This window comes from Cibotium barometz, chromosome 22, assembly GCF_041138505.1.
Source record: "Cibotium barometz isolate CiBa-2024 chromosome 22, ASM4113850v1, whole genome shotgun sequence".
Lineage (NCBI taxonomy): Eukaryota > Viridiplantae > Streptophyta > Polypodiopsida > Cyatheales > Cibotiaceae > Cibotium > Cibotium barometz.
In genome coordinates, this window is record NC_141067.1 from 44,404,444 (window position 1) to 44,429,343 (window position 24,900).

At 40.4% G+C, this 24,900-nt stretch overlaps 1 protein-coding gene across 2 annotated transcripts; it reads left to right on the top strand.

Annotated features, from left to right (window-relative positions):
• Positions 1-504: 504 nt before the first annotated feature.
• On the top strand, positions 505-3,246 carry LOC147626648 (pentatricopeptide repeat-containing protein At2g13600-like). 2 transcript variants are annotated; one of them, XM_086816723.1, is made up of 2 exons: positions 505-1,080; positions 1,417-3,246. In XM_086816723.1, the coding sequence occupies exons 1-2, from the start codon at positions 873-875 to the stop codon at positions 2,838-2,840; spliced, it is 1,632 nt and encodes a 543-aa protein (XP_086672849.1). In that variant the 5' UTR covers positions 505-872; the 3' UTR covers positions 2,841-3,246. The 2 variants fall into 2 exon arrangements, with proteins under 2 accessions (XP_086672849.1, XP_086672848.1); XM_086816722.1 differs by having other exon boundaries at positions 505-3,246.
• Positions 3,247-24,900: the final 21,654 nt, after the last annotated feature.

Consider the following 24,900-nt stretch of genomic DNA (forward strand, 5'->3'; position numbering starts at 1 on the left):
GAAAAGTTAGTGGAATCTAGGAGCAATGCTCTGTTGAGAAAGGGGTAGATATTTTACCTCAAATATTTGAAAGTAAGAGAAAAGCATAGCTAAAAGCAGCATTCGAATGTGGTCTGTGGGAGGATCTATAGAAAATGACTTCAAAAATCACATTAGATCAATTTCTCTGTTTAGTGCCAAATTACTGGGGTAACAATATTTGAGAAAGATTATGCCAGTGGAGAAATTGGTGGAAGCCCAGCTTAGTAACCTAGTTTACTCGACCTAGTTTACTTTATCCGATGATTTAAAAAACGCGTCACGGTTTTTGACCAATGCCATTGATTGATGTCACTTGACAAGGGTCTTTAAGACCTCATGGCTCTTAGTCCTAAGGGGCAAGCGACGTGAGATTACTACTGGGCCGAGATTACTATCGGTCTGACATTACTCCGCGACAAATCAAACGGCATTGACTGGCCAATTTGACTGCCCACCATAGATCCCACCTCTAACTAAGCAAATAAAACTGAGGATGGTTTACAAAGCCCCTTTTGCCTTAGTGGAGTGCATCTGGACAGCGGTTCGAACTTTGGCGGCCCCCTCTCAGAAGGTACGTCGCTCATCAACGTGCTACTTTCTGTTCGTTTGTAGTTTTGGTCTCAACAAGTAGATCACGGGCACGCACCACAACATACAAATTCGGAGACCCACATTTCAAGCAGAAGATCAGCTACACAATCCAAGAAGATGGGTTAACGATTGAGGAATGGCAGCAGATCTGTCCAAAGGAGTGCCCCCATGTCAGAATAACTTTAAGAACAACAGCAGCGGCGGCAGTGGTGGCAGGGAGATGCTTAGCTCAGAGGATCACTTGCTTCTTTGGAGAAGGGATGCTGCCCCAGCCTTCAATCGAGAACCTCCTGGACATCGTCCGCAAGTGCACAAACCAGAGAAAGCTAGCCCTCCGCTTGCATGCCTACGTGTTCACACGTGGGCTGCAAGCTCATACATCACTGGGGAACTATCTAGTTTCCATGTTGGTGGAAGCTGGAAGCATGTGCAATGCTCAGAAGGTTTTCCACAAGTTGGTGTCCAGAAGTGAGTGCTCCTGGAATTCTCTAATTAATGGCTACATTAAGTGTGGGGAGTCACTGCATGCTCTCACCCTGCATGAGAAAATGCAAGAGGATTTTCTACATCCGAGTGGGTATACTTTTGTCTCCTTATTGAAAGCTTGTGCCAAGCTGAAAGATTTGGAGCGAGGCTGCGACATACATGCTCAGCTTGCCAGAATGGGGTTGTTGGAAAGCAATCCTTTTGTTGGCACTGCCTTGGTTGATATGTATGCCAAATGTGGCATGCTAGCAAAAGCACAGGAAGTGTTTGATGTGCTTCCAACTCATGATGTAGTCTCATGGAATGCACTGATTGCAGGATATGCGCAACACGAGTATGGCGAGGAAGCACTCAACTGTTTTGAACAGATGCAACTGCAGGGTGCCTCTCCGGATGCTGTTACGTTCGCTTGCAGCTTAAAAGCTTGTGGCAGCATTGGAGCCACAGACAAGGGCAAAAAAATACATGCTGATATTGAAAGAAAAGGGTTGTTGAAAAGTAATCTTATTCTTGGCAATGCCCTGGTCGATATGTATGCTAAATGTGGCCTGCTTGCAAAAGCACAGGAAGCATTTGGGATGCTTCCAGTTCGTAATGTAGTCTCATGGACTGCACTGATTGCAGGATATGTGCAACATGAGCGTGGTGAGGAAGCACTTCACTGTTTTGAGCAGATGCAACTCCAGGGTGTCTCTCCAGATGCTGTCACGTTTGCGTGCAGCTTGAAAGCCTGTAGCAGCATTGGAGCCATAGACAAGGGAAGAGAAATACATGCTAAAATTGAACAAAAAGGTTTGTTGAAAACAGATCAAATTGTTGGCACTGCATTGGTTGATATGTATGCCAAATGTGGCTCACTTACAAAAGCGCAGGAAGTGTTTGACATACTTCCAATTCGGAACCTAGTTTCATGGACTGCCCTGATTGCAGGATATGTGCAACACGAGCTTGGTGAGGAAGCACTGAACTGTTTTGAACAGATGCAGCTCCAGGGTGTCTCTCCAGATGCTGTCACGTTTGCTTGCAGCTTGAAAGCCTGTGGTAGTATTGGAGCCACAGAGAAGGGCAGAGAAATACATGCTGACATTGAACGAAAGGGGTTGTTGAAAGTAAACCAAATTGTTGCCAATGCATTGATTGATATGTATGCCAAATGTGGCTTACTAGTGAAAGCACAAGAAGTGTTTGACACTCTTCCGGTTCATGATGTAGTTTCATGGAATGCACTGATTACAGGATATGCCCAGCTTGGGGAGATTGCAAAGGTTAGCTGTATCTTTGACAGAATGAGAGGAGAAGGAATTAAGCCAAATTTAGTCACATTCGCTAGTGTTCTTAATGCTTGCAGTCATGCAGGTCTTGTAGATAATGGCCAGACATATTTTAACGCCATGATTGAAGACCATGGCATCACTCCAACTCTTGAGCACCATACTTGCATGGTTGATCTCTTTGGCCGTGCAGGCCAACTAGACATGGTGGTAGCTATAATGAAGAAAATACCTTTTCATCCCAACATTGTTATGTGGGTTGCTGTGTTGGGTGCTTGTCGAAAGTGGGGCAATGTGGAGCTGGGAAGACAGGTCTTTGAACAGGCAGTGCGATTGGATGAAAAGGAAGCTGGAGCTTATGTTTGTATGTGTAACATCTATGAAGATGCTGGCATGCAGGAGGATGCAAAGAAGGTGGAGGCAATGAGAATGAAAAAACAAGCATGGAAGTACCCACAGCGTTGTTTGTAGCCTGATGCTGGTGCGATTGTGCATTCTTTAATGGCTTGGGACAAACATGTTCCCCAAAGAAAAATATTTATGCAAAGCTAGAAGCTCTTCAAGATTCAAGAGAAAGGGTATGCCCTAGGCTTTGCAATGGGTGTCATAGGATTACCTCTGATGATGCAAAAAAAAATATTGTTATGTGGGCGTAATGAGAAGTTGGCTCTTGGTCGTGCCTATATCAATACTTCCAAGGGAACACACTCATACATCTTGCCAAAACATGTGGATTTTTAATGGGCCATTTCGCTATAGCATTTATATCAAAGATGGGTGTTTTTTGTAACACGTAACTGGTATGATCATGTAACGCACATCAAGACCTTCTTTATACCTTTATGTTAGTGAGCATGAAGCAATCCACTTTAATCTTTATTCGCAAGAGAGAGAGAGCTGAAGAGAGAGAGAATGGCTATCCGAAGCATATATCTCTAAGGAACCACAAGTTGAAATCAAGTATATATAGTTATCAAAATGATAAGCCATCCAGGCAGCAAGAGTTTGAACACCCAAACAAGGAAGATCAAAGTAAAAGATCTGTCTCCATAGAGGGGCCTGGCCTTTTAGGCAACAAGGAGGGCATCACTGTGTAAGGAATGCACCATATCGACCAGGAGGGCGAATTCAAAACTCCTAGAGTAGTGTAGCTTCAACTGCTTATTACTGACTGCTGCAAGCCACCACATACCTAGAATGCATAAACATACACGCTTCACATGGTAGGAGAACTCTCGACTGTTATACCCACTTCTCCCTTAGAAAGTACTAAAGAGACACTCCAACATTCTCCACTAATTTCACCAAAATGTGTACAAAATGTAAGACATATATTTAGTACCCAAGAGAAGGATAATGCTTCTATTACATTCTCCCTAATAACAAGAAGTAGGAATATGATCACCCATTTATCTGTACAAGAGAACCCAAGTTAATCTTACAATAAATCTTGAACTAATTACAGTCGACACCTTGAAAAGAGTCTCCATAAAAAATTATTATATTTCTAGTAGACTAAATCTTTTTAAAGGAGGAAAAGGGATTATACCCAAAATAACTCTTCTCTTCTCGTTTGGACCCACATACTTGTCCAATGACTAATGAGACCAAGAGAGTCGACAATCAAATTAAGTTATAGCCCATCCAGTGTTCGGGAAATACATTTTATTGAGCTTGATTGAAAACCTTCTCATTGTAATTTGAAGAGGAAATTGACCATTTTCAGAAGGCATTTCTCTATAAATTTTACAAAATATAGCTAGAACTCAAAATTTTTGAAGAGGATGATTCTCCTTCTCCCACGAATTCGAGCAAGCTCTGCACACATTTGAACAAGTTCTAGGCTAAGTTGAACCTATATTTGCTTTGCACACATTTGAACAAGTTCTAGGCTAAGTTGAACCTATATTTTCTTGAAACCTGAGCCAATCTATTCATATTAGATCATATACCTTTTACAACAAAACAACTCCAAAAAGCATACTAAGAATCCTCTAGGCTCTCAACAGACATATTTCTTTGCATCACCTTGAAGCCCAGAGGTCACCCCCCAAGCACTACCCTCCATAAAAGAATTGGAAGAGAGATCTTCCAAATTGCCTTCCATTTGTAGATGCACATCTCTTGGGTCACTTGAGCCTTCAAATTTTATTGAAATATTCCAAAGTATCTCCTTTTTGGTCTGAGTTCAAGTACAGGGTTAGAAAGAGTGTCGAGACCTCCACCAACCCATTGCAAGTCCTTTAACTAAGAGACTTGTCTAACAGAATTGCTCATAGAAAGATCCCATGGGTGGATAATGAGTTTGTCATTCAACCTTATGGCTCTCTTAGGATGGGGTTAAAGATCTCAGACCACCAAAAATGTAATCCAAGCAGAGAGTTGCCAGTGAGTTAAGAACCACACCATTCAGCTAATGGGAGAATCTCTTCCATGACTCTCCCACATTTCAATGGGGCTAGTGAAAAGATAATATCTTCTAGCTACCTTTTAGATAAACTTGAGATTCTTACATAATCATTTTCAGCATGATCATGATGTCCTAGTGTTATTCTTGTAGAAGAAAAACCCAAATGTGTTTAGCCATTCTAGCACTAGCATGAGCTTGAATCCATCCCTAATCCTCCAAATAGCACATGCCTATAAACCTTGCTCCAAACCAAATGTTAAGGCGGTTTCGTTTGCCCTCCAAGACAAACATTTTCCAAGTGCTAATCTTGCTTTATAATTAGTAAACTGATAAAAAAAAAGGGCCTGAAGAAGGAGGCCACGCCAACATGCTAATATTGCTTTAGAATCGGTAAACTAATTTAAAAAAAGGCCCTAAAGGTGGCCGCGAGAGCACGGCCTCCTTCAGGGCCTTTTTTTAATGTATTTAGTGCAAGAATTGAAGCTTGCCATGGCCTTTGATTTGATATGCCATAGCCACAAGCCATACAAGGGAGACAAACATTGCCATTGATCACATTTGCCATAGCTATTGATCCCATTCTCATCTTGCTTTTGAATTGGTAAACACTAAGAAAAAGGGCCCTGAAGGAGGCTGCACCGACATGGCCTCCTGCAAGGCCTTTTTTTAATGTATTGAGTGCAAAAACTGAATAAGATGAAGAAGCTCCATGTAACAAAAATAACGAAGAAAGGAAAACATTGAACAGTCCCACTTCACTGAGATTTGAGACTATCTTGTTTTGGTCCATGAGATTTAGCCAATTTGAGACCCTCTTCTTTTGGTCCCACAAGCCTTCTTCTCTAGGCTTCTAACCTTCAAGCTTTGAATTGAGCTTGGAGTTTGGTAAAGATGTTAGAAATAGGGTTGCAGGAATGCGCGCGCGCGTGCACACACACACAATGGAGAAGATCAAGAGAGTTCACAATGAGATGATAAATAGATAACGAATGTGTGCTGTACAAAGAAGTACAAAGAAGATAAGTATACCCCAAGATGGGTATATACTAGCATGGGGAAAAAACCTCCTAAAGAGAGAAAAAGTGGCCCGACTAGTCCTAGTGTGTTCACACATATCACTACCAAATATGGCTACAAATCCCCCCTGGGAGTGATGATGTGAACAAGGGGTGAGCTGGCATTAGAAGTACAAAGATGTGCCAAGATTTTTGGACTGTGATAGGGAGCCCAGAATGGTCCCCAAAGGGAAGTAAGTTTAAAGCTTTACGAAAATCTTCAAACTTCTCTTGTGTGGGAGAGCCTTCGTGAACAAATCTGCCAAGTTGTCCTATGTTGGTACATAAGCCAAGTGGATTTCCCCTATAGAGCATCTCTACTTGACATAATGATCAATAGTGCACCTTAATATGCTTTGTGCAAGCATGAAAAACTGGTTTCCTCTTAACTTCCATAGTGCTTTGACTATCAGTGAAGATGGTAGTGGTGGCTGAGGACTCGCCAATACCCAGATCAGCACAATAAGGTGCCTGAGCCAAACACACTCAACTGAGCTGTAAACGCTGCCCTATACTTAGCTTCACAATTAGAAGTAGCAACATTGGATTGCTTCTTGTGCTGAGCCATGATATACATGAATCACCAAGGCAAAAGCAAAAACCACTTGTAGACACTCGTGTGTCATAACATCCAGCCTAGTCCAAGTCTATAAATACATGCAAATGTGATTTACCCCCCTTGGGATAAAATAAACCAAAGTGCATAGTGCCCTTTAGGTAACGGAACACCCATTTAACAAACTGTCAATGCCTTTTGTGCCTAGGCTATGCATAGATCTACTAAATCTACTCAATATTGAGACCACATACTGAATGTCAAGCCTGGTGTTGCACAAAAAGATAAGGCATCCAACAGCTTCTTGATTCAAGCCATCATCAAAAGATTCACTTGCATCTTCAAGACTTAGTCATAAACTTGGCTCCATAGGTGTAGCCACACAGGTTTACAGTGCTCAAGAATGAACCTCTTCAACAATGCATCTATGTATTTCCTTTGTATCATGATAATGCCATCATTACATTGCTAAAACTCAATGCCCAAATAATAGTGCAACGGTCCAAGGTCTGACATCTTAAAAGACTTCTCTAAATTAGCTACAAAAGCTGAAATATGGCCTTCTTGCCAAGAGGCAAGCCTACCAAATCCTATATATCATTTTTGAGTAACGAATCATACTCAGATTGCATAGCACTCATCCGATTTTCAGATTCCTTTATTTTATCAAAGGAGATAGGTTCCTCTTCATCACATAAACTGGCAATAAGAGCATAACCTGCATCAACATGAGATGCATGATGAGAACCTGCACGTGTTCTGCTAGGCAAAGGAGTGGCCAATTTGCTGTCACGTAGTGTTTGTACTAGCCATTTTGGCACATTTTTTGACTCCTAAATTTCCCTTCTTTCCTCATCAATTGGATTATCCACATTTTCCTCATCAATAGGCTGATTTGTGGTGGGGGCTGAAAAACATGCTAATTTTTAACATGTGTTGGCTGATTTTTCAACATTCCTTAGATTACCCAAATGCTCTATATCAATGTGTCTTATATTGAACAATGGAAGGAGAGTGTCGAATATATCCTGTGAACATACATTTCACTATTTTTACATGATAGCAAGGGCTGAATTGCATCTTCCACAAATACAACATCTCTACTCACAAGAATCCGCTTGGTAGTAGGATGATAGAGACGGTAACCCTTACTTTCCAAGCTGTATTCCACAAAAATACATTTAATAGTCTTATCATCAAGCTTTTTTACACAAAGTTTCTCAGGTAAAAGTGCATAAGCAAGACAACCAAAAATATGTAAGTGAGCCATAGAGGGCTTTCTGCCATTCCAAGCTTCAAAAGATGTAATTGTATGCAAAGCCTTTGTTGGACACGTGTTCAAACATATGTTACACACATGACTGCTTCTAGCCAGAAACCATGAGGTAACTCTAGACTTTTGACCATACAACACGCCATCGCCATGAGAGACCTGATTTTACGTTCAACTACACCATTTTGCTGAGGTGTATAGGGCACAATACATTGGTGTTTTATCCCATTATTATCAACTATGTATGCAAGAAACTCCTTAGACATGTACTTCTTTCCTACGTAGGGTACCAATCTTACATGTAGAAGTATTTTGAACCATAGCAGCAATGTGCCTAAAGCACATAGATGGTGTCCTCATAGGACCACATACATCACTGTGTATACGCTACAATTTTTACATAGCTCTAACTAAACCATCTTTGGGAAATGATGCCCGTTGCATTTTTCCAAGAATACAACCCTCAAAAACATGTTTGATAGGGGCTTCAAGATGTGGCAGCTCAAACACCATGTTATGTTTATACAAACGCAGCAAACTACCAAAGTTCAAGTGACCAATGTGTGCATGCCATAGCATCACACCCAGTGCCTTTGTGGGCAGAAACTGTACATGTAGCATGCCTTTGTCTTTCATACGTATCTAGCGTGTAGTAAAGGCCATGAGACAAAGTACCAAAAGCAATAATTTTCTTGCCATCACTGCGATCATGAATAATACATCTGTCATCCTCAAACTGAACTACTAAGCCAACCTTAGTAATTAGCAGAGACAGATAAAAGCATGATTGTTCCACTATTTGCAGCAATGAGAACAATTTTACCAACTCCTTTTACAAGATATGAGGAGTTGTTTGCACATGTTATAATGTTTCCATGTGGAGCAGATTCAAATGATGAGAACAAATGTGATGAGAAGTAATATGCTTACTAGCACCATTGTAAAAATATCAGACATGTACATCTGTAATAACAACCATGCATACATCCTTATATGAAGGGTCATAACTGCATCGCACAATGAAAGCCCAATCGTCATGTGCATACTTTGCAGATTCTTTGTTTTATGCATTGGATGTTGATGCATTAGCTACAGCCATACTTGAGTTTTTATTTTTCTCCTTCTCCAGCCATTTTTCACACTCATTAATGTAGTGGTCTCCTAGAATAGTTGCAGTTTCCCTATTTCTTCGGCTTGTTGCCTTTCTTATCTGCAAGCTTTCCCGATGAGTCTAATTTTGGCTTGTAAATCTACCCTGAGGAAAGGATTTACCCTTGCATCTTTGTTAACTGCAGCAAAAGCCTGATCTCCTATACACATGATAGATATGTTTTACCTGGATTACTCTTCTTGCAAGAGCACATAAACCAACAACTCAAACTTCAAGGCATTTGGATTGCCTTTCATGAGTCTGATGGTAAAAGAAAAACCTTGAGAGACGAGTCCGGCAACGCATTCAAGAGACAGTAGGCACCAATAAACTGTCACGATATATTTCATCAACACTGGCAAACTGCTCCTTAAAATCCTTGATTTTGTAAGGAAACTGTCCATGGAGTCTCCCTCATCCATATGTTATGACTCTAATTGCTTGCGTATATAAGCATCACGTGCTTCATTACATACCTGGTATAATTACGCAAGTGCATCCCAAGCATGTTTAGCAATCCTACATAACTGAGTGTGAGAAATGATACTTCTCTTAATTGACAAAGAAAGTAACGCATGTGCTTGCCCATCTCTTCCATCCCACTTTGTTTGTTCCTGTGTAAGAGGTGCAACTATGTGTAAGAGATGCATAAGGCCCATGTGAAATTGAGTCCGTGTCTACAGATGTGCCTTATGCATCATGATCATCAGAAGAAACAGAATATTTCTCAATGCCAACCACAACATTCCACATCCCTTTGGTTACCAATACATGCCGCATCATACAGGACCATAATGGGTAGTTGGCCTCGTAAGCTTATTCTCAGCATGGTCGGATGACACCCGAAATACATCACTGTCTGCCTTTTCTAATAATACACAAGCAAGTAATCATGCAACCTACAAAGTGCTGAGTGCTCTTTGATGCAACCAAGGTGGCTGAAACCAAGATCGTTGAAAATGGAACCTGTAAGGTGTATGAAAGAAATGCAGAGTATAGTGAGTAGAAATTTTAGTCATAAGATGTAGAGATCGATGTCGCTAAAGTGAATCCCGTATATGTTTTCTGGTGTATCTGCACACCCATTTGGAGATCCGATAAAACTCCTCTAGAATCCGATGAGGAACATTGCGAATCCGATCCCAAGATGTCTGCAGAAAACCAAAAACTATGTGAACGGCCCCCAAACCACTCCTGGAAGAACGAGAATCAGACCAAAAAATTGTAGGACAAAGTACTGCACGCTTCATGGTCCTCTTTCTTCTCTCAAAAGGCCTCCTTGATCCGATTCAAGAAGCTAGATGACTCGGGGTGAGGAGTAGGCAACAACACAAGGGGGGGCGAGGAGCGTATGCTGTGACACCAAATATCAAAAATAGGGTTGCAAGAATGCACACACACACCCACACATAGTGGAGAAGCTCAAGAGAGCACATAATGAGATGATAGATAGATAATGATGTGTGTTGTACAAAGAAGATAAGTATACCCCAAGATGTGTGTATACTAGACGGGGGAAAAAACCTCCTAAAGAGGGAAAATTTGCCTTGGCTGGTCCTAGTGTGTTCACACACCACTACCAAATATGGCTGCAAAACATGGATCCATGGATATACCTAAAGCATGGCTATGGCACGTGCTCCACAAAGCATGGCTATGGCACATTCTCCAGAAATAATTTTCATGTCATATACCTAAAGCATACAACGTTTCCCTGTCATATGTTGTTCAAGAGAATGAATCTATATTCAAGTTTGGCCATGGATTAACAAATGCCAAAAATGATGGTGGATGCTCTAATGTATATGTATGTTTATGTTTAATGTTGTAAGCTTGGAATGCTCTGATGTATATAGAGTGGTAGAGACAGATTTGTAAGAAGAAGAGGATGTGGGTGAAGAAGTTGAAAGCCAGAATTTTGTTTGCAGATAGCAGTCATGAGGTGAACGATGAGCTAGCACCAAAAGAAGATAACATGCAAATTGTTCCATATGTTATGAGATCTGAGATTCCTCTGCCAGATAACAACAAGGATGAGAACAAAATTTATATGGATAGGGGAGAAGATATAATGAAAAAAACCAAGCTTTTCAATTGTTTTCAATGTCCAATGGCTCCACTACATAGGCTTATTCCATATGCAAAGGTGAAGGGATTAAGAGATTATGTGTCAAGTTTAAAGATAGCTTTTGGTCAGAAGGGATATGTGCTAGAAAAGAGTGCCTTCATAGTGTCCACGTGGACATGTGATAGAGAGATAACAATGCTAAGTGAGGAGATAATGGTAGATTGGGATCCTATTTGGCATGACATCAACAAGGAGTTTGAGGAGGACATTTGGAGAATCCCTGAATTGCACATGCTTGCAGGTAGGATGCTTTACGTTTGGGAAGGGAACCACCAAACAATGACTTGGAAAGCTACCATAAAAGAGAGATTTTTAAATACACGGCTAAAGCATCACTGTGTTTTGTGTACCATCATAGATCAGACAAGAGTCAGTGAGATTGCACTTCTGTCAAGCTTGCCAAACAAGGATGAACTAGTTATTGTATCTTTATCTTTGTTTGTTTATGTATTTATGGGCTTTACTATCTAGATATTGAGAACTCAACTCTTTGACTATATAATGGCTCTCTTTGAATATATTTATGGACCATTTGCTTGAGTCTCCTTAAATATATGATGTTTCCAAATTTGGATGAGAAAACAAAAGAGACTATGGCAACATTTTTATTGCTTTGCCTTGGTCTTCAATGAGACATTTTTTGTTTGTTTGAATATGCATGCTTTGGTTGGGACAACATTGCAAGATTAGATAGTGAATTATGCAAACATTTGTGCTGCAAATCATGAGGACTACTTATAGGATCTTCCTGAGAGAGAGATAGGAGGTTAATAGCTCAAATTAGATGGAAATACACTAAGGGTGCCGAGCCATGGTACCCTCTCACTCATAGATATCTTGGAAATCTTGTGTACAATGTGAGTCATTTTGCTACGATGCTTTCATTTGCCAATTACATTTTTTCATCTTGGTTCCATGCTTCAAATCTTTGTCGATGTTTGTGGTTAAAGAGCTTAAGATCTGATGAGAGATTTTCAGGATGTTCCTTCTGGTGTTGTGGTCCCTAAAGATTGTTTGTTGTACAACTACTATGAAGAGGTGAAGGTTGAGAAGAGGAAACACTTATTTCCTTTGGAGACGTGGTGGAGAGTCAAAGAAGAAAAGGGTGATGCTAAGGCATTGAAGAAGCTTGATTTGATCCAGATGGTGGCCTAGAGACTAATCTACAAGTATCATCTTATGTGAATATCTTCTTTTCAAAGAGTAGAATGGGAACTTGCCTAATTCTTAGTTTGTTGCTATAACTAAAAGAAACGTGATGCGATTTGTGTGCATGTATATACATACAGATACTTTGTTTACTTGAAAGAAAAGGGTCATTTGCACACTATACGAGTAAGAGAAAAGCTGCGGGTTACTGATTGCAATGAGGCCACCAGTATGTATCCTCCACCCATGCATGGATGCTTGAAGTGGGAGATCCAAAATTGTCCATGGTTGGATAGACCTAGAGAAGGGTCACATGTTAGAGGGAGAAGGAGATCTATGCACAGGTTTCAAAAGAGTAGCCTAGGGTGGGTGAAGGCTAACGTTTCACACAATGGAGAGGTAAGAAAAGCTTGCTTGCCTCTTATGTATATTTTATGGATATTTCTTGATATTTATCTCTATCTTTGTGGTCCAAAGGTCGTGGTGGAAAGGGAATGAGAATGTAGACAGATGCACTCTCTGGGGATGATGAATGTTGGGGTGTCTGAAAATACAGCATTTGGACATGGTAAGTGTCATCTATGGCCTTCTAGAGATTGTGTGATCTGTTTTGCCTACATCTCTTATTTGAAATATTTCATTTGGCATTGTATGTCAAAGAATCGAGTGGTGTTAGTACAGTAAGGGTCCTTTTAAAGCGAATGACCACTTATGTATATCAGTCACACTATATGCTTGGGGAGGATTTCTTGGGGGACGATCCCAAGTGTCTGGCTGTTGTTGGTGACTACATTGGCAGGGATTTTTCAGGTGGCATGAAAAATACAACATACATGAAGATTCATGAGAATATGTAGAAGTTCCTAGTGCAAGGTCTGGAGTATGCTAGGAAGGGGAGGTCTGTGTCTTGGGCGAAAGATTTTGTGTTTTTGGACCTTCCCTTTGGAGTTGTACTACATGGTGCTGTATCTAGGCCTCCTTGGGACACTATCATAGAGGACCATGTGCGGTATGGAGTTTCTTTAGCTGCATCGACACTCTATGATTTAGGTTGGTTGTTGATTATGGCATCCATGGGAGGTATTCCATGAACATTCTACCTAGCTGTTTGCTTTAAATTTTTTTATTTGAAAAAGGTTATAATGCAATGCTCATTTTTTCATTAGGTTACAGTAGGGGAGACTATTGGTTGGGTAGATCGGTACTGTCGTGTATCAGATTTGATGATATGGCAGTGGATTGTTGTCATGCATCACTCCCCATATGGTCACTATGAGTGTGGAGGATTCTGAACAGAGGTAGTGTTGCCTATTTTTCTTGTGCGAATGAGGCATTATCTTTGGTTTGAGCGTTTGCAGTATGCTTGCTCTATGCTCTTTGTGGTTTGTAAACGAGGGATGGTGCCTCCTTTGTTTTGCTTTGGAGAGTTTGTCACTCTTTGATTCTACATATATGGCCTTTGGATTCAGTGGCTTACTACTACCATTTGCCAGAGGTATCTTACAGTAGAGAGCCTAGTGGGTGGGGAGGAGATTTGTGGAGCCTTGGAGAGGAGCATTACATTTATGGCTTGCTTTTTCTTGAGTTGTTTTACTATCATGATGGTATTTTCCTTGAGTTAGGATGTGGTACAACCCCTATTCTCAATGCATGTTTGAAGACAAGCCGTGTGTGTGCCTCGATGGTGGACAGAGATGAGAGACTTGTTTCATCATACATGTAGCCCATGCTTCTTGCTAAGAAGAGAGGAAGACATGGGGAGGCTAGCAATTCACGGGCTGTTGATGATGAGATTGATGCGAGATTTGTCTAAATTACAAAAGGAACACCCACCTTTGTGTGTATCCCCAACTCCCCTTCTCCACCTCCATCCTTCTCAGTAGTCTAGCTCAAGGTATACATTCAAACAGTACCAATGACACCCTCTTGTAAAGAAGGATAGTCCTTGATTGTTATATATGCTTGTAGAATGCAAAAAAAAAGGGTGAGTTAAATCAAACTATTATTGTAACAATTTTTTGGATTCATAAATATAGAGTTAAAAATCTACTCACATGGCTTCTATGGATTATGTAAACCTCTATTTTTCACCTCACTATATGGAAGAAAACCATTCTTTGAGCAAGTTTTTTTAGCATAGGGAAAAGCCAAGCAAAACCCACCAAATAGTGTACAAAAAGAAGGAAATAGATACAGTTTCTATACATGCCCATGTAATCACAACATTATAGTTAACATAAAAACTAGAGCATGCAATTAAAGAAATGACACCAGCCATCACCCAAGAAAAACATTAAAACATTCATTTCCTTGCACGACGCTATTAAATCCAGCAAGAGTAAATTTAAGTTTGGGCACTAATCCAAGCTAAAGTTTTATATTTAAAGGGTACAAGCACGTTTCTACAAGAAACTTCAACATAGCCCACCAACCATAACAAATAGTTCCACCATATGTCAAGGTACTATATTTCAACCAAAAAAAAGTTCCACCATATGTCAAGGTGCTATATTTCAACCAAAAAAAAGTTCCACCATCACCCAAGAAAAACATTAAAACATTCATTTCCTTGCACGACGCTATTAAATCCAGCAAGAGTAAATTTAAGTTTGGGCACTAATCCAAGCTAAAGTTTTATATTTAAAGGGTACAAGCACGTTTCTACAAGAAACTTCAACATAGCCCACCAACCATAACAAATAGTTCCACCATATGTCAAGGTGCTATATTTCAACCAAAAAAAAGTTCCACCATACGTCAAGGTTCTATATTTTCACTTGAAAAAAGTTTCATTATATTTTAGGGTGCTATATTTTAGACAAAAAGTTCCACCATATGTCAAGGTGCTATATTTTGAAAAGTGATACCAAAAAAATCAGCCCCTCATGCGGGCACATTGCATCTTCTACCATTGAGGTCCTAAAACAACTCCACCTTGGTGAGTGTGCTGCTTGTAGCCATATTTGGAGGGCTCGCCAATGGGGCACATTTCACCTTGCTACCATTCCAAATAACACTACACCCAATGGGACCAACCGATATCCCTCATGGCTCACGGAGAGCCAACGGCAATGAGGGACTCACGATGTCTTGCCAAGAAGGAGAGACGGATATTTTCTTACAAGAAAGACCCATGGTGGAGTCAAGATTATACTAATGAGAAAGAGAATTACATCAAAAGCATGTAGCGCTTTTGAGAAGGAATTTTGAGAAGGAACGGAGTGGGGGGGGCCCCAATTGCGACTTGAGGGAGAGGAAGAAAGAAGGCACTTGGGGGAGAGGAAGAAAGAAGGCACTTGATTGCTTGAGTGCTTGGTCCCCCAGAAAGAGGCAATCTTGGGGTATAGTTATCATCTTTGTACAACACACATTCATTATCTATTGATTTATCATCTCATTATGTGCTCCCTTAAGCTTCTCCACTGTGTGTGTGCATTCCTACAACCCTATTTTGAACATGTGGTATCAGAGCATACGCTCTTGCCCCTATTGTTAAGGATTTTAAGGAGCAGGCTAGTGTTGAATGAAGTATATCTTGACAGTTCATGGTGCCTAGTATCTTGAGTGCGTTGCCGGATTCATATCAAAGTTTTTCTTCTACCTTCAGACTTATGATAAGGCAATCCAAATGTCTTGGAAGTTTGAGGAGTTGGTTTATGTGCTCTGATAAGAAGAGTAATCGATGCAAAACAAATATGTTATGCGTATAAGAGATCAGGCTTTTTCTACTAGTCACAATAAAGAGGAAAAGGTAAATCCTTAGGGTAGTTACAAGCCAAAATTAGTGCAAGATGTAGCTGGAGAAGGAGAAAAAGAAAGACTTAGGTATGGCTATAGCTAATACGTCAGCTTCTAATGTAGAAAACAACAAATCTGCAAACTATGTACATGAAGATTGGGCTCATTGTGCATACAATTTTGACCCTTTGTATAAGGATGTATGCATGGCTGTACATATGTACATATATGATATTTTGACAGTGACGCTAGTAAGCACATTACTTCTCCTTGCAGTTTGTTCTCACTTGAATTTTCTCCATAGGGAAACACTATTGCATGTGCAAATAACTCCTCATATCATGTAAAAGGTGTTGGTAAAATTATTCTCACTACTACACAAATGGTGGAACAATCATGCTCTCAGATGTATTATATGTACTAGGGATCAAGAAGTACTTATTATATGTCTCTGCCATTACTAAGGATGGCTAAGTGGTTGAGTTTGTGGATAACAAATGTGTTTTTCATGATCGCAATGATGGCAATACAATTGTTTCTTTTGGTACTTTGTCTCATGGCCTTTATAGGCTAGATGCATATCAAAGACAAAAGCATAGTGTATGTACAGTTTCTACCACAAAGGCAATGAGTGATGCTAAGATGTGGCATGCATGCTTTGGTCACGTGAAAGTTGGCAATTTGCTACGTTTGCATAAGCATGACATGGTGTCTGAGCTACCACATCTTGAAGCCCCTATCAAACATGTTTATGAGGGCTGTATTCTTGGAAAAATGCAATAGGCGAGCAACATCATTTCCCAAAGACGATTCAACTAGAGCTGTCCAAAAATTATAGCTTATACACAGTGATGTATGTGGTCCTATGAGGACACCATCTAGTGGAGGCTACCTCTATTTTGTCACATTCATTAATGATTATTCGAGACATACTTACGTATATCCATTGAAATAGAAATCAAAGGTTTTTATATGCTTTGAGCACTTTGTTGCTATGGTTGAAAATGTTTCTACATGTAAGATTGGTACCCTACATACTGATTGAGGGGGAGGGGTATATGTCTAAGGAGTTTAATGCATGCATGGCTGATGGAATAAAACACCAATGTACTATGCCCTATAGATCTCAACAAAATGTTGTGGGCTGAACGCTAAGATGGCACATTGCGCATGGTCAAACATCTGGAGTTACCTCATGGTTTTTGGGGGGCTAAAAGAAGTCATGTGTGAAACATATGTTTTGAAAAGGTGTCCTGCAAAGGCTTTGCATACAATTACGCTCTTTGAAGCTTAGAATGGTAGAAATCCCTTTATGGCTCACTCATGCATTTTTGGTTATCTTTCTTATGTACTTGTGTTTGAGCAAATTTGTAGTAGCAAGCTTCACGATAAGGCTATTAAATGTATTTTTGTGGGGTATAGTTTGGAAAGTAAAGGTTATCGTCTCTGTCATCTTGCTACCGAGCGGATTCTTATGAGTAGAGATGTATTTGTGGAAGATGCAATTCAGCCCTTGCTTTCATGTAAAAAAGAGTAAAATGTATGTTCGTAGGACATATTCGACACTCGCTTTACATTGTTCAATGAAGGACACATTGATGTAGAGCATTTGGGTACTCAAAGGAATGCTAGAAATTAACCCACATAGGTTAAAAATCAACATCTTTTTTAGCACATAGATTAGCCTATTGATGAGGAAAATATGGATGATGCAGTTGTTGTTACGAGAGGAAAGAAGGAAAATTGAGGAGTCAAAAGTATGCCAAAATGGCTGGTGCAAACATTACGTGATAGTAAATTGGCAAGTACTTTGCTTAGCAGAATGCATGCTCTTATTTCCACGTTATGTAATCAAGAGGAACCTGTGTCTCCTTTGATGAAGCAAATAAATCAGAATAATGGATGAGTGATATGCAATCTGAAGCTATACTCAAAGATGATCCTCGGGAGGAGTTATTTGATTTACCTCATGGCAAGAAGGCCATTAGCACAAAATAGGTTTACAAGATTAAAGGTAAAGTTGATAGTAGTGTTAAGAAATAGAAAGCAAGGCTTGTTGCAAAAGGTTATGCACAGGAAAAAGACATTGACTGAGACCTTTGCACCCACATGTCGTATGACTCTACCATGCGGAGTATCATTGCATTAGCAACACATAAAGGCTAGAATGTATGTCAATTGGACATTAAAATTGCTTTTTTATTTGCATGAGGAGGTCTATGTATCTCAACCTTGTGGTTTTGTTCAGAAAGATCAAGAATCAAAAGTATGTAGATTGAAAAATGCTTTGTATAGCCTTAATTAGGCTCCCATAGCATCGCATAAGAAGATACATGCATACTTGGTTGCACAAAGTTTTTGCAACAATCCTACTAGCAATACCCTCTGAATTTTTGGCCATCGTGCTATACGTTAATGACATGCTGCTCACAGGCCCTAATGATCATATTTAAACTTTTATAGTGGATTTACAAAGGTCTTTTATAGTGGATTTACAAAGGTCTTTTGAATTGTCAAATCTTGGCCCGTTGCACTGTTATGTTGTAGACACAATACATAGAGGCATGGTTCAAGAGGTTGAATCTTGGAGATTACAAACCTATTATGCTACACCCATGGAACATGGTTTGTGACTTAGTCTTGAAGATGTACGTGATCCTTTTGATGATGCTGACTTGTATCAAGAAGCTGTTGGATGACTTATCTTCTTATATAGCACTAGGCTTGACATTCAATTTGGGATCTCAATATTGAACAGATTTATGCATAGTCCAAGCATAAAGTAATGGGCAATGTATCAAATGTTTTTTTCATTACCTAAAGGAGGGCACCAATTGGGTTGTTTTATCCTAAGGTGGGTAAGTCATACGTGACCCTTTTAATGGTGGCCTACATCAAGAAGTTGTTGGGATGACTTATCTTCTTATATAACACGAGGCTTGACATTCAATATGGGGTCTCAATATTGAACAGATTTATGTATGGGTAGTCTATCAAATGGGTTTTTCGCTACCTAAAGGGCACCAATTGGGTTGTTTTATCCTAAGGCAGGTAAGTCATAGTTGTATGCATTTGTAGACTAGGTTGGATGTTACGACACACGAGTGTCCACAAGTGGTTTTTACTTTTTCCTTGGTGTATATCATGGCTCAACAACTGTGGCCACTTCTAGCTATGAAGCTCAACACAAGGCAACGTTTACAGCTATAGTTGAGTGTGTTTTGCTCAGATGCCTTATTGTTGATTTGGTTATTGGCAAGTCCTTTGCCACCACCATCTTTATTGTCAGTTAGAGTGCTATGGTAGTTGTGTGTGAAATCTAGTTTTTCTTGCTCGCATAAATCACATTGAGGTGCATTATCATTATATCAGGGAAATATGCTTCGTGCAGGGGAAATCAACTTGGCTTATGTGCCAACATAGGACAACATGGTAGATTTATTCATGAAGGCTCTCTCATGAGAGAAGTTTGAAGCTTTTCACAAAGCTTTGAACTTACTTTCCTTCAGGGATTAGTCTAGGCTCCCTCTCATAGTCCAATGAGCATGGCACATATTTGTACTTTTAGTGCTAGCTCACCCCTTGTTCACATCATCACTCCTAGGAAAATTTATAGCCATATTTGGTAGTGGTGTGTGCAAACAAACTAGGACCAATTAGGAAACTTTCTCCCTCTTTAGGAGGTTTTTTCCTTGTGCTGGTATGCACCCATCTTAGGATATACTTATCATCTTTGTACAAGACACATTCATTATCTATTGATCTATTATCTCATTGTATGCTCCCTTAAGCTTCTCCACTCTCTGTGTGTGTGCATGCATTCCTGCAACCCTGTTTCCAACATTACATGTGGTGCATGTGCATGAACTCATGAGCTAATGAATCCAAGCTTAGAACCCGTAAGTACACAAAGTATAAGTGTTTGCATGGCATGTATACCTTGCTCTCTTGTTTTTGTTGAAACCCTTCACATGTGCATCACGAAAAGTTTATTACTCACATAGAGTAGGTCATACCATTTCCTCTTGACCCTTCAGTACCAAGGTAAAAGATGTAGGATTCATTGCATAAAATAATGGCCTCATGAACAACCTATGCGTGCAAAGCTTCTCTACATTATCGTGGAATTATTTAGTTGATCAGACTCTCCACTTCTTAACGGGGAATATTTTTTTGCGAGCTTTGCACTGCGAGATTTTTTGACAATTTTGCAAGCTTTTATTGAACTCAATAAAGAATCTATTATTAAGATAAATGGAATCTAATATATCATGCTTGCAACAAATACAACAATAATGAAAAACTCTCAAAGGTAGAATTTATCAAAAAGAGAAACCCTTTAGATTTTCTAACATGAATATGGCCATCGAGTTGAGACATATATTAAGTCCCTTTTTTATTTAACTTATCAAAAGGAGTATCTACCATCATCATGCCTTTGCTTAAGTGTGCAAAAATGATAATCCATAAGGGAACCTAACTCCCTTGGAGTTTCTTTATAGGAAATAGTAGCCATCACTTCTTTCACATATGGAGGAAGTCCATTCCCCTCCCTGAGCAACCGCAACCGAGCAAGTGCAAAAAACTAATATTATAAAATACAATTACAAGTACATGCCCCATTTCCGAATCAAAACTCATCATAAAACTTCAACATAAGTATCATTGCACACACTACATTATATCAACCACCAAATCACTTCCCAAACTTATGTAGAAAAGAAGGCATTGCACGATTGGAGACATGCAGGTGGGCCACGTGGTAGGTGCCTTAAAAAATCCCAGCTTGTGGACTATCATTGTAAAATTGGTGATGTTGATGCCCTCTGTAGCCACCACAAGTGGGAATTCACATCCCCTTTTCAGCAACAAAGACCAAAGGGGGGTACTTCTCAAGGATGTCCGCAACATCTGCAATTGCAATTTGATCTGGGTACTCGGGTAGCTGCAAGGCCTTTTTGGACTTCCAACTGGTAACATACCAATTAGAAGTGGATTAGGAAGCAGGCAGGGTGGACTCAATGAGCTTTTGGGTGACAGATGCCGATTTGGCAGCTTGAATAACTCAAACCTGCAGGTTGGGAGCAGCCTTGAGGCTTCTGTTGATAGATGTAGGCGGGCAAGGGCCGGGTCACATGCCGCCCAAGAATTCAACTCTGTTTGGCTGGAACTACAAGGAGGGCCTAGGGGGCACTGGTCAACGCCATGGCTATAGATTTACACACGAAAGTTGTGCAGAAAGAAGATAAGCAAACAAGCATAGTGTGGGTAGCCTCACAAATAGATTGATTCAGTGGACCCTTCTCTAAGCGGCTAGTGAAGGGGCTTTCGAGAACCTAGCACCGAGCTTCTTTCCTCTTTCATAATCTTCTAGCTAGCTAGGTAGTTACCGCATAGTCTTTGCAAGAAGATTCTTGAATATTGAGCCCACCACAGCGTAGTAAATGCATGGAGTATGTAGCCGTGGAGTTGAGTAGAGGACACCATGGGTCAAAATAAAAGGGCTAAAGTAGCCCGGGCTACTTTAGCCCTATTTTCTTCTTTAAAGAAGTATTATATAGATGCAATGGTTTAAATCCAAAAATGGCTAGCTTCTTCATTGCTACTCATAGGACATCAGGGCCTATGAACAACTGTGGTCTTTTTTCTCTGTTAGTACTACTGAAACATCACCAAGTGCGGTCGTGTTTTTAATTAGAGTTATGGCAACTAAAATGAATGGTTCGACTCAATAACAAAAATTAAGTTGTGCTTTACAACCTGTGAGTGACACAAAAAGTTAGACAACATATACTAATTCTAGACTTCCTTTGAAAAACTGGGGTAGAGTGTGAGCAAGGCATACCATGTGCAAGCTATCATCATAGAGTGCACCTTGTGCACTCCTAGCATCCGCTTAGTGCTCACGAGTTCCCTCATGAACCTAGTGGTCACTCTACTCTATAGTGATCCACTAGAATACCTTTTACCTATCTCCACAGGCATGTAGAGATCTTTGAGTTCACATGCAAAACCTGCGAGCCAGTAAGTGATGTAACCATGATTCATGCCTTCTCACTAACCCTAGAAGGATAAGATCATCAATGGTTCTGAACCCTCAAGCCAGAAGATAAGATTAATTTCACGCGGCGCAAGAATGTGTTTGTGCCAAGCTTTCCAGAAGTGGCGATAGATGGAATCCTATGATCAAACAAAAAGAAATTGAGTCGATGTGAGACTATGTGTCCTAGCTAAAGCACTTGAATTCAAGATGCAAACTACGGGAGAGGCTAACGAATGATCAGTTATTGCCATGCTTCTGAAGAGGAGTCCAAGACCACAAGATGCATGATTATCTAGTATTAGCCCGACGGGCTACTCTGGATGCATGTTGTAAGCTGACAATTGAATATGAAGACAATATGTTGGAATTGCCACAACCAAAAGTCAAAATATCTTCAGCAGCAATGACTTCACGAGTTTCAAGTCAACAAGAGATTGGAACTCGGAGCAAGCAAGTTGGGAACATGACTGTGTGGACGAACTCAGTAATGCCATATAGGAAAAATTGAAGGTGAAGGATGGAAGAGAAACATTTGGGCATGGGCAAACCCATCTTTACCCTCGTAGAGATTTGGTGTGGTGTTCTATGTGCATATTAAACCACACTACCACTGAATGCCAACAGTTAAGAGTAAGGCCATTACTCTATTGTGTGCATTGTGTAAAATTAGGGAATCATGACACCTCCATGTGCAGATATCCAAGGTTCCAAACCGTAGCACAACTGTCGGCACCTAGAGCCCCACTAGTCTTACCAGCACCACCCGTGCAAATCAGTGCAGGTGCAAGACAACCAAACCCTTCCTATTTATATAGGGGGATGTTTTGAATACATGACACTTCACCTCTACCGCTGTGACGTGTTCTACCACCACAATCACCATAGGCTAAAATCAACCAAGTATTTATTGAAGAGCCATCAAAGGATATGGATATGGTGCATGAAGTAGAAATCAAGGTGAGTAATATGAGGAACCTGTGGAGATTGCACCGAAATTTTATGTCCTACAAAATAACACGCCAGTACCTGTGTTTCAAACCACAGCACAGTGGAAAGGTAAAGACATAAATGCAAATATGAGGAGAGGACCGCTATAATGTTTCGGTTGCGATGGACCACATCGAATCGTTGAATGTCGTAATAACAAGAATGTGGTTCATATGCATCAACCTCAACAATTGACTGCACCACCCAATGACATGCTAGTACTTACTTGTACTAAATGTGGGATTGACCATTTGATCAAAGATTATCCATACCGCACAAGTGGTTTGACTTCCACTTCTAACCAGGCCACCATCTGGACCATAAGTCTGCAACTTGGTAACATCATGCCATTGAATGTCCTGACACGAGCCCAAGCCTAATTAGGGGACAAAGGGAAGAACCCAGCAGATGCAACGACTTCTAGAATTGGTAGGAGAAGGAGGGTAAAAAAAGTGGATAAAGATGACACCAAAGTCACAATTCAAGATGGATCAGAAGAAGATATGATCGACACCAGATCCACTCAATCAAGAGAAAAGAGGGATCAAGCACTCAAACCAAATGAGCCTGACCACGTAGTGCAAGGGGAAAGACCATCAACCCCTAAAAAAGTCAGGTGAATACCCAAATACTGAAGAAGAGATAAGGAAGCTTGAAGAAGCCAAGGCCCTAGTAGAAGAGTGTCAACAACTTCACGAAGCTAAATTACGGGCTAACCGAGCTAGGAATGTATCCAAGAAACGAACCAACAAAGGAAAGGGAATTGAATGTACCTACTCCAATTCCAGAAGAGTCGGAAGAGGGATCTCAAGGAAACATGATGTCAAGAATGTTTGAGGAGGTTGCGCAGGATGAGTCCATTCATTCATTCCCTAGGGATGGATATGAGACGCACAAATGGAAGGAACCCTCAATTGCTAGAGAGCCCAGAGACATAGGGAGTCTCGCAGCTGTACTATCCACTTACATGAAAATGCCATTGGGACAACTGCTACGCAATTCACCAACATTGTGGGCAGACATAAAAGAATGGGTAGAGGGCGGCAACCAACACTACAGAGGAGATTTAGTCACCTCTAGAAAAAAGAACATTAAAACGCGCAAGGGAAAGAACCAGAGTCGTCAAAATACCGGTTAATCAATTGGGGCATTATTACGAAAGTGACGACACTAATGCTACAATCCCAATTCATCATAACGGATACCAAGCACTAGCTATCCTAGATGGTGGGGCGGGGGTCAACATCATCACAAAATGATGTTAGGAAAATTGGAGAAAAATCGATCTGAAAAGAGTAGATTTTATCGTTAAAATAGCAAACGAAACATTTTCAAGACCCATTGGGCTTTTAGAGAATGTGCGACTCAAACTCTTTACGTTTCGCTACTATCATACATTTGTGGTAATGGAATTTCTACACCAACCAGAGGCATATGACATAATATTAGGGAGACCCTTCATGAGGGAATCCAAATTGGTGCACAATTGGGCATTAGACCATGTGTATGTTCGAAGGGATTCGCAAATTCTAAAGATAGATCTGTGAACATGGAAAGCACACCCCATGGAAAGGCAACTGTTTGGTAATGATTCGGTCACAATCGAGCAAGCCACACCCGTACAAATATGCCAACCCACGGTGAAAATTTCCAAAGAGGAAGAGAAAGCGAAAATGTATATAGCATCACTTCCTCCTCTGAATTTCAGTGAAAAATGGATGCATGTGCTAGCCACCATAGATGTGATGCAACCCTGAGGAACCTAACATGTGGAATCTGGTACTGTTCCCACTACCTCTATCTGTATGGTTAATTGGCAACCCATTGATGAGGAATCGGAGGAGGAAGTTTCTAGCATAGAAGATACTAGATCACAAGGCTGTACCAATGCCCAACGCCTTAGAAGATGGTGAAAGCAGAAACAATATATCGCTCGACGAAATGCCCTGCTATGAAGAAAACCTACGGATGCCCAATGGTTGAGATACCTCAAAGCTACTAAGGTACATGATGAGTTTTCTAATAATTGGGGCGAGGAATTG